An 11,066-nucleotide genomic window follows, 5' to 3' on the forward strand; every position below is an offset into this window, starting at 1 on the left:
ATTTCGCAGGACGCAAAATAGTTTACCGCATTTTTGCATTAAAGAAAACAGACCAAATGGTCGATTTCATAAAAAAAAATTAAAAATAAAATATTTTAAAAAACCGACCGACTTCGGTTAATTTTTCGGCCAGTTTTTTACCAAATTTCTAGCAGTGAATAAATGGGTGTAGGTCTGAAGGTTATTTTCTAAATTCATTTAAAAAGGGGATAATATTTGATGATCAACCTCTTAAAGGATCATTCCGGTCAATCAAGACAAGAAGTTATGGTACTTCGTATCTTAGAATTTTGAGGAAAAAATGTAGTACAACGAAAAAGATAAGGATATTCCGATCGATCCTGATTGACAAGAGAAAATGGTGAAAGACGGAATAAATGGCGCAAAAAGCAAATTATACAAAATCTTCTCCGTGGAATTGCAATGCAGAAAGCTAAAAAAAAAAAAAAATAGTCCGGTACACTAAACTCCTACTATGCGGGATTTGAAAAGGGCCAGATCACAAAAGTCTATTGTACATAGCCTTGCTCTGCATTTCTGCAAGAGGCTGTCTCCGCCAAGGCTCTCTCCTTCTCATGCAGGAAGCTAAATGAGAGGGATAAAAGTGAAGTCCACCCCTCTGTCCCTTTTCACTTAAATATCAAAATTAATTCATTCAACCTTTGAAGGGAGCTAACTTTGAAGGGTGGGAGGTAGGGGTGTTCATAAAAACCCGAAAAACCGAACCAAACCGAAAATCAAACCAAACCGATCAAAAAAACCGATACTTTTTGGTTTGGTTTGGTTTTGGTTTTAAATTTTAAAAACCAATCAAATTTGGTTTGGTTTTGGTTTTAATCAGAAAAAAACCGAACCAAACCGATTATAGGAATAGCTATTTCAAATTTATTATTACACCTATATAAATGTATATTGTTATAAAAAGTTTCAAAATATTTATGGTAAATGTTAATAGTTTGCACTTTTAATATAGTTATTTACCTTTACATTCTAGTCTGATTGGTAGTTTTCTTTTGTTTAGTGTAAGAATCCATTTCTTGTTAAAAATAACATATTTTTAATTGAGTCCTTAAATTATTCATCACTATTTGATTCAATTATCATCAATATATTTTGGTAAATAATAGATTTCTCAAAGGGCAATTGATTTGATAGTGTTACATTGAAAATGTGGTCGCCGGAATATGTATTTGGTAGTGTATGTTTTATATTTAAGAAAAAACCGACAAATAACCGAAAAAATCGAAAAACCGACATAAACCAAATCGAGAAAAACCGACTTAATTGGTTTGGTTTGGTTCTAATATTTGAAAAACCGACTTACTTGGTTTGGTTTCTTTTTATGGAAAAACCGATCAAAACCGAACCATAAACACCCCTAGTGAGAGGGGAGGGGAGGGGCTAAAAGCGAGGTGTGGAAGTATGTTTTGAAAGTTTCACTTTGTTACAAAAAGATGGAGATATGGATAGAGCAATTTATAAGTTGCCCTCTAAATTTGTTCAAAAAAATTATTTATACATTTTAACTTTATCTGCGACCTATTATCTTCTTATTTTGTCCGAAGTGAATTTATTTCCCCATCAAAAGTTGACGTGGCAAAGAATGTGTTACTCCTATCACGTTCCTACATGCGCGTTGAAAGAAAGAGCAAAGTTGAAAACTAACTGAATTGTATATATGTCATCTTTCTATGGGATATTGTCAACTAATTATAAATAATTATTAGTTCCTAATATTTAGGAAGTAAATAAATTCACTTCAAATAAGAATAAGGGGTAACAAGTTGCTCGTATTTTTCGGACAAATTTAAAGAGCAATTTATGTATTTTCCTTATATATATAATAACTTATCAAACTTTTTGAAGTATTCCAACAAAAATAGTTTACTCCGTTACAGAGTAAATAAAAGAAGTATTACTAAGGAGAAAAAGAGAAAGGAATATTACAATACCAAAAAGCCAAGCTAGAAGAGTCCAAATAAGAAATTGGCTTTATTTTCACGTTTCTGGAGTTATTTTTCCTTGCACATGAATGGGCCCTATTTATAAGAAAAATTTGCAGGCAAAATTATGTCATCAATGAGGTGTCTGTCCTCTTTCTTCTCTTTTTTCTTGTTTTCTTCTTCTTTTAAATAATTCTTACCTGCAAGATTTATTAGTAATTATAGGAAAATAAAAACATACTATTATTTATGCTTTAATTTTGAAATTTTTTTTTTTTTACCATACGAAATTACATGAATAGTTTATACTTATCATAGGACCAGAGGAAACAAAGGAATCCAAGCAATGCCAAAACTAAACCTCAGTTCTCAAGTAAATTAAAAACCCTTCCAAAGAATCCACATGACTTCATCCCCTTCATTTCTCTTGGGTGGGGTTTTCTTCTGAGAAACATATAAATAGCAACAAGATTTTGCTGAACTAAAATTAATGTACAGAACTTTTTATCTCTTTGTTAACTATTAGTTGTATCATAGGAAAGAAAGAGATATGGGGGGAGGAAAAATTATTGGGATGGTGATATTTGTGGCTGTGTCTGTGGCTGTATCAGCAGCAGCAGGTTATGGTGATAATCAGCAGCTGCAGCAGCAGCAGAAATGGTGGAAATGGATGTCTTCTGGTTCTGCAGCGTCTTCATCAGTGGTCAAACCAGTTGTCTCTTCTTCAATTGTCCTACCACTCTATGGTAATATCTATCCCATTGGTTATTACTATGTTCAGCTCAATATAGGACAGCCTTCAAAGCCCTATTTTCTTGATCCTGACACCGGCAGTGATCTCACATGGCTGCAATGTGATGCTCCCTGTGTTCGCTGCACAAGAGCGCCTCATCCATTCTACAAACCAAACAATGACCTCGTGCCGTGCAAGGACCCCCTCTGTGCCTCCTTGCATCATGTTGATTACAAATGTGAGAGTCCAGAACAATGTGACTATCAGGTTGACTATGCTGATGGCGGTTCATCGCTAGGTGTCCTACTTAATGATGTGTTTCACTTCAACGGGACAAGTGGTGCTCGGATAATACCTCGTTTGGCTCTAGGGTGTGGATATGATCAGTTACCTGGTCAATCTCATCATCCTTTAGATGGAGTGCTTGGCCTTGGAAAAGGAAAAGCGAGCATTGTGTCCCAGCTTCACAGCAAGGGTCTGGTGCGGAATGTGGTAGGCCATTGCTTGAGTGGCAGAGGAGGAGGTTTTCTCTTCTTTGGAGATGAGGTTTATGATTCCTCACGCATTGTCTGGACTCCTATGGCGCACGATCGCATGAAGCACTATTCAGCAGGATCTGGAGAACTCATATTTGGTGGTAAAGCCACAGGATTCAAGAACCTTTTTGTAGTCTTTGACAGTGGAAGTTCCTTCAGCTACCTAAACTCACAAACATACCAAGGCTTCATTTCATTGTTGAAAAAAGAACTGAATGGGAAGCCACTAAAAGAAGCAAAGGATGACTATACACTCCCATTGTGCTGGAAGGGCAGGAGACCTTTCAAAACCATAAATGATGTGAAGAAATACTTCAAGAACTTCGTACTTAGCTTTCCCCATGGATGGAAATCCAAAGCTCATTTCGAAATTCCCCCTGAATCATATCTTATTATCTCATCAAAGGGCAGTGTCTGCTTGGGGGTTCTAAATGGTACTGAAGCCGGCCTGCAAAATGTCAACCTTATTGGAGATATATCAATGCAAGATAAAATGGTGATCTATGACAATGAGAAGCAAGCAATAGGTTGGAGCCCAGCAAATTGTGACCGGCCACCAAAGTCGAATAACATGATAATGTAATCAAGCTAAGACTAATCTTTTATTCTTCGGTTTGTGTTACCTTTTCATTTTTATCATTCTATTAGCATATGCTTTCATCAAGAAATGGGGAATAATAATAATAAGTATCCCTTTTGTATAACAGAAAATGAAAATTTCTGGTTTATCGAAGAATGACTATCATAAAATCAAAGAATGAGAAAAGAAGCAAACTAACATACAAGGTGAACACTCAATTATTTCTAAACCTGTTAGCTTCACAGGTTAAAGAGAGAGGATTCTAGATTACCTTTTAGTCTTTCCAGTCAAGCTCAGCATCTCTCGACCTTCACACTCTATGATGAGGCATCCAAGACACGGAGAGGTTATATGAGTAATATCCGCTGCTGGATGATCATTGTTAAAGATGGTTGTGGCTAGATTAAGACGTATAAAACTACTCTAGCTGAAAGAATGATCCCATATTTATGAAGTGAATGCCTCTCTATAGGCCAAAATAAAACAGCTAGGCAGCTTAAGTTTCAAAAGATAGGTTTTTGTCAGATGCAACATTCTGAGTTCTACGGTGTTGCTCCAATTCAGTATCCAGAAACGAAGTGAATATCCTTTTACCCTTGCTGGGGTTCCATCGAATGCATGTGGAAATTTTGAACTTTAGAAAAGCTTAATCCCTTTTGTGCAATGAAAGATACAATCTTATACCACATCATTGCAAATTGCCACATGATGTAACTCTCCATCTCTGTCCACATCATTTTCACTATATCCACCAAGATCTCAGCGCAAAGGTGCTTCCCTAGAGTCATGCAAAAAAAAACTTCTTTTTCTACTCGCTTGTTATCATTAAATTTGCTCCAAAACATAGATGAGTCAGATTCAGACCCTAAATATCACTTCAAGCACACCCATATAGAAAGCAAAAATAAAGAATTGAAGCAGATCTTGCCTGTTGTTTAAGAATCAATATCGAATTCAGCTTGTTTCGTCGGTGCTACTATACCTATCCATTTAGCAGCTATTACTTCCAGTTGCAGCTTATGTGTAACCTTTATACCATGTATCCTTTGTCAGTAGCCTCAATGTTGCAACTTATGCATAACCTTTATACCATGTATCCTTTGTCAGTAGCCTCAACGTAGAATAAATGTTTATGTCCTTACTGCCACGACTAAGAATTTGGTTAGCTTGGAAGATTTTTACACAGTTGTGTACACTAATCCAACTGTAACTAGTTACTTTCTTTTCAACTCTCTCTTTCATTACCTTCCTGACCCGAACAAGGCTCTCCCATCTTCCCCTGGACTCGTATACTTGCGCTAGCACCAAATAAGGCAGAGATGACTCCGGCGCTAACTCCATTATCTTTCCAGCAACTTTTTCAGTTTCTTTCAAGTCTCCATAACTATCACAAGCAAGCAGTATTGACTCCCATATTTCACTGTTGGGCTCATGAGGCATATTTTGTATTATATCCCCGGCTTCTTTAAGTTTACCAGCTCTGGTCATCATGCCCACAACACAAGTGTAGTGCTCGATGCCAGGTCTAACTCCGTATTCCTCTTCCATTGAAGAAAATATAGCTATACCTTCATCAATAAATCCACCATAGCTGCAAGCCAACAGAACAGCAGCCAACGTAATTCGATCTGGTTGACCACCAACTTCAAGAAGTTCATAATAAAGGCTGAGTGATTTGGTAAGTTCACCATTGATAGCCAACCCAAAGATCATGGTATTCCACGATATCAAATCTCTTGCCAGTAGGTCATTGAAAATATTTGAGGCAGAGTCAATCAACCCATATTTACAATACATATCTACAACTGAACTGGAAACAACGGGATCTGATACAAAGCCTAACTTGATGACCAAAGAATGAGCTTGCATTCCCAGCTCCATAGGGAAGGTTGTAGTGCAGCTAAGAATGCAGCTGAGTGTAAACTCTGTAGGTCTAATATTCTCCCTCAAAGTTAGGACAAATACATGCAACGCATTTTCTTCTAAACTGTTCAGTGCATAACTCGAAATCATAGAATTGCACAGAGCTGTGTCCCAATGATTTGAATCCTCAAATATGCGAACTGAATCCTCAATTCTGTTGCAGTTAGAAAACAAGTCAATTGCTGCACTTGAAACAATTGTGTTGCACAAAACCCCCATCTTTACGCAAAGACATAAGATTTGCTTACCCTTCTCCAAACTGCGCAATTTAGAACAGCCAATAAGCACTGATGACATTGTGAACTCATCCGGTGAATATATACAAGCTCTCATCAAACAAAAATAAGACAGAGCTGTATCTTCATGCCCTGATTTACAGCAGACTGAAATCAACGAATTCCATGAAACAACATCCACCTCCTCCATGGCCAAAAAGACACCAGTACCATAGTCCACTAGCCCAAGGTTTCCATACATATCAATCAGTGAATTCCCTACCACCACATTAGACAAATCAACACCACTCCTTAGCATGTTTCCATGTATTTCCTTGCCATGGAAAGCAAACTGCACCCTCGAAATAAGAATCGAGAAAGTATATCCACTAGGCCTAATACCATAATTTTGCATTTCCAAGAAAACACCAAAAGCAACCTCAAACAACCCGTATGAAGCATAACCCGAAATCATTGAATTCCAACTCACAACATCTCTGTCAGGCATTTCATCGAACATCCGGCGCGCACTATGCACATCACCAGACTGAACAAGCACTTTCACACACATGTTCCAGGACACAACATTCTTATTCGGTATTTCGTCAAAAACTTTTAAAGCAAAACTTTTGGCTCCATGTTTGCTATACAAATCAATGCAACAATTACCCAGAAAAGTGTTCCTGTTGAAACCAAGTTTTATCAATTTACCATGAAGTATTTGCAAATATTTAAATGAGTTTCTGTACGAGAGGCACTGTATTACGAGGCTTGAATAAAATGAAAGTGAATGCGTGTGGTATCTGTAAGCTCTTTGTACAAAAGGGTACATGCAAGTGATATGACTGAAGAACAGATAGAGAAAGCTAAAGCAAACATGACAATGCCCACGAATCTCGTTTATTGCAGCTTCGAATATTTGGTCTTGAGGATTCTTGGTCAGACTCTTCTTCCATGTCCGAGAAATTTAGATATTCATTGGGCCAAGGATAAATATTCTTTCCATTTTGATACTCGCTAGTTTTTAAAGAATGTCTGAAAGAGAGAAAAAATAAAACAGCTTATGCTTGAAACAATTTAGAGCCCGTTTGGATTAGCCAACCGTAAATAGGTGATAAGATTGTAGTGCTGAAAAGTTTTTTTTAAGTGTTGAAATTTATTTTTAAAATAAGAGGGTATTTGGCTAAACTTATAAGCTGGTCAAACAGGCTTATAAGCATCTTTTGGCTTATCTTTATGTTCGGTAAACACCCAAAGTACTTATAAGTAAAGTGCTTATAAGTTAAAATCAGTCATAAGCTAGTCATTCCCAACTTATGTTTTTCAACTTATAAGCACTTTTAGTTTGACCAACACTTTTACCAGTTTATCCATAATAATATTTTATAATTCCCAAAATATTTTTTCCAAAATAAATTTCTTGACTTTCTTCTCATTCCATATTCGTTATTAATTCTTTTCTTACAAAGAAAAGTTTTAATTTATAATCTTTTAAAACTAAGGGTATTTTAGTCATTTTAACAAAAGAATAGCTTATTAACATTTTTTATCAAACACATCAACTGCTTATTATCAGTTTCAGCACTTTTATCCAAACACGTAAATACTTATTTTAAAAATAAGTTTCAACACTTAAAAAAAAAATTCAGCACTTCAATCTTATCAGCTATTTTGTGATGACCCAAAGGGTCATCTTTAGTTCTAGAATCCGAATCCAGGTTCCGAGGCCTTGAAAATCTCACTTTCTTCTGTCTTGATTTGCGTGGGCAGTCCGGGCGCATTTCCGGAAGAGTCTTTATGTGAAATCTAAGAAAAATATTGAATTCTGCCTTTTAAATTGATTAAAGTTGACTTCGGTCAATATTTTTAGTAAACGGACCCGGACCCATGATTTGACGGTCCCGTAGGGTCCGTAGTAAAATATGGGACTTGGGCGTATACCCGGAATCGAATTCCGAGGTCCCTAACCCGAGAAATGAATTTTTGAAGAAAATTGTTTGCTGGAAAATATAAGAAATTTTAGAAATGGACTAGTGTGTGATCTCGTTGGTATTGGGCCCATATTTTAGTTCCGGAGCCCGGTGCAGATTTAATATGGTATTTAAGTCGTATCTATAAAATTTGGTGAGAATCGGAAGTGATTTGATGTAATTCGGACCCTTCGTTGAGAAAATAGAAAATTTGAACTATCTTGAAAATTTCATGAGTTTTGGTACTAAATTCGTTGTTTAAGATGTTATTTCGGCGATTTGATCGCACGAGCAAGTCCGTAAGATGTTTTTAGACTTGTGTGCATATTTGGGTTGGAGCCCCGAGGACTCGGGTGAGTTTTGGATACGCCACGGGATGTTTTGGACTTAGGAAAAATATTGCTGCTATGCTTCAGCTGTTGCAGGCCTATGATCTCGCAATTGCGAGCTTCACAGGCTTGGCAATTGCATGCCTTTCATCGCAAATGCGACCAAAAAGCTGGGCCAGCATGTTCGCATTTGCGAACATTCCTTCGCATTTGCGAAGTCAACAGGGAGGGTTTGTCGCAATTGCGACAATAGCAGACATGCAGCAGGTTCGTATTTGCGAAGCCTGTCTCGCATTTGCGAGCTTCGCAATTGCGAAGCTCCTGTCGTAGATGCGATATCTGCAACTAATCAAAACATCACTTGGACGGGATTTTGAACTCATTTCTCAAATTTTCAAACTCTAAGCTCCCATAGGCGATTTTTCAAAGGAGAGTTCTTCCCCAAAACATAGGTAAACGATTTCTAACTCATTTCCTTCAATCTATTTCATCTTTTTACATGATTTCATCTCAAAATCTAAGGGTTTTCATGGGAAATTGGGTGTTCTTGGGTAAAATTTAGGAATTTCAAAATTTGCGGATTTGGACCTCAAATTGAGGTCGGATTTCAAAACCAATTGCATATTTGGGTTCGTGGGTGAATGGGTAGTCGGGTTTTGGTTTGAACTTCGAGTTTTGACCAAGCGGACCCGAGGTTGGTTTTTGACTTTTTGGGAAAATCATCGGAATATCTATACTCATGCATTAGAATTGGTTTATTTAGCATTAATTGATGTTAATTAGTTAATTATGCATAGATTCGGGCAATTTGGAAGTGGAAATCAAAGAAAAAGCGGTAATTAAGGCTTGATTTTTTTCCGTGGAATCGAGGTAAGTGTTTGGTCTAACCTTAGCTTGAGGGAATAGGTGTTGTTATCTTTTTTGCTACGTGTTAATGTTGAGTACGACGTATAGGTGTGGTGACGAATATCTATACGTTGATGTTGAACATGCAAGTGAGTCTTAAACTATGACTGTTGTGATTCTTATTATGTACTATTCATGCCTAAACTGATAATTATCCATGTTGAACAAGTCTTATGATATTTTTCTTGGCATTGGATAATTGTTGAGTATTGACTCGAGTTGAGACTTACATTGTGAAATTAACTATTGAAACGAGATTGGATATAGTTGAATCCCTTGCCGGAATGTTATTGTTTCTATTGTTTGGGTGAGGAAGAGTGTAAAGCATGAAGGGTGATGTCGTGCACAATATTGTGAGAGAGTGTTAATGCACGAAGGGTGATGTCGTGCCATATTCAATGAGTGTTAATGCACGAAGGGTGATGTCGTGCCTATTTCTGTGAGTGTTAATGCACGAAGGGTGATGTCGTGCCATGATTTTGAGAAGTTAATGGATGAAAGGTGATCCCGTGTCATTTCTTACCAGTACATGGTGTCGGTTGTACTGATACTGCACTCTGCACTTTTTGTGCATATTTCTGTGCTGGACCTCGTGAGTAATGTTGAGGTTGCTGCCTTCAGTCCACGGGAGACCCAAGATAGATCTGCCGGCATTCGCAGACCCTGGAGTCCCCCTTCCCCCTATTTTGGATTATCTGTCTCGTTCCATTTTGAGAATCGTTTTAATTCTTTTAAACCAGTATTTGTAGAACTTCTTAGACGTTTGTGAATTATGACACCAGATCAGTGGGGTAGACATGTATTGGAGTATTTTGAACTATTATAACACTTCCGCACTTTATATCTGTTTAGCTTTAGTTATTATTTATTTCTGTTTGGGTTAATTTCTAATGTGTTAAAACCGTAATTGTTGTCTTGCTTAGCATTTAAGAGTTAGGCGCCATCACGATCCCGTCGGTGGGAAATTCGGGTCGTGGCAAGTTGGTATCAAAGCCCTAAGTTGTGTAGGTCTCATAATTCACGAGCAAGCTAGGTAGAGTCTGAAGGATCGGTACGGAGACGTCTATACTTATCCCCCAGAGGCTATAGAATTTAGGAATAACTTCACATCTATTCTTCTATGTCGTGCGATTTGACTTCTCAATGATAATTGAACTTCTACTATGTTCTTTCGCAAATGGCGAGAACACATACTGCTTCATCCGCTGATCAACAGCCCGAGCCCCAAGTGGTAGCTCCTACGAGGGGCAGAGGGCGAGGCAGGGGCAGGGCTCAACCTAGAGCTCGAGCAGCAGTACCAGTAGCGGAGCCTCAGGTAGAGTTTGAGGATGAGGTTCCGGCCCAGACCGTTCCAGCGAGGCCAACTCAGGTTCCAGAGGGGTTCATCGCTACCCTGGTACTTCAGGATGCTTTGGTCTGTCTAGTGGGCCTTATGGAGAGTGTCACTCAGGTAGGCATACTTCCTGTAGCACCAACGTCTCTCAGGCTGGGGGAGGAGCATAGACTCCTGCTACTCACACTCCGGAGCAGATGGATCCCCAGTTCTAAACTCGAGCAGTTCTACCGGTAGGAGTAGCTCAGCCAATTGTTGCGGCTCAAGCCACTAGTGGGTCATCTATATCCTCTGAGGCTTTTTTGACCAAGCTTTTCCCGGTTTATTATAGTGGGGCAGCTTCTGAGGACCCCTAGGATTATCTTGACCGTTGCCATGAGGTGTTGCGGAACATAGGGATAGTAGAGACCAATAGGGTTGACTTTACTGTAAGATGATAGGGTCCGCCAAGAGATGGTGGAATGATTTTGTGTTGACTAGACCAGTTGGGTCGCCTGCATTGACTTGGGACTAGTTCTCCCAGCTATTTCTCGAGAAGTTTCTTCCTGTTACACAGAGCAAGGACTATTGTAGGTGGTTCGAGCATCTTTAGCAGGGT

At 38.3% G+C, this 11,066-nt stretch overlaps 2 protein-coding genes across 2 annotated transcripts; one reads left to right on the forward strand and one right to left on the reverse strand.

Annotated features, from left to right (window-relative positions):
- Positions 1-2,248: 2,248 nt before the first annotated feature.
- LOC104218158 (aspartic proteinase Asp1) lies at positions 2,249-3,967 on the forward strand. The gene has a single exon (XM_009768579.2). It carries the CDS (start codon positions 2,494-2,496, stop codon positions 3,793-3,795), a length of 1,302 nt encoding a protein of 433 aa, XP_009766881.1. The 5' UTR covers positions 2,249-2,493; the 3' UTR covers positions 3,796-3,967.
- LOC104218157 (pentatricopeptide repeat-containing protein At1g43980, mitochondrial) lies at positions 3,696-6,986 on the reverse strand. Its single transcript, XM_009768578.2, has one exon. The coding sequence runs from the start codon at positions 6,760-6,762 to the stop codon at positions 4,864-4,866; it is 1,899 nt and encodes a 632-aa protein (XP_009766880.1). The 5' UTR covers positions 6,763-6,986; the 3' UTR covers positions 3,696-4,863.
- Positions 6,987-11,066: the final 4,080 nt, after the last annotated feature.

This window comes from Nicotiana sylvestris, chromosome 4 (assembly GCF_000393655.2).
Source record: "Nicotiana sylvestris chromosome 4, ASM39365v2, whole genome shotgun sequence".
Lineage (NCBI taxonomy): Eukaryota > Viridiplantae > Streptophyta > Magnoliopsida > Solanales > Solanaceae > Nicotiana > Nicotiana sylvestris.

Excerpts from the sequence above, each read along its gene's own strand:
- LOC104218158 (XM_009768579.2), top strand. The coding sequence starts at position 2,494 with ATGGGGGGAGGAAAAATTATTGGGATGGTGATATTTGTGGCTGTGTCT.
- LOC104218157 (XM_009768578.2), bottom strand. The coding sequence starts at position 6,762 with ATGTACCCTTTTGTACAAAGAGCTTACAGATACCACACGCATTCACTT.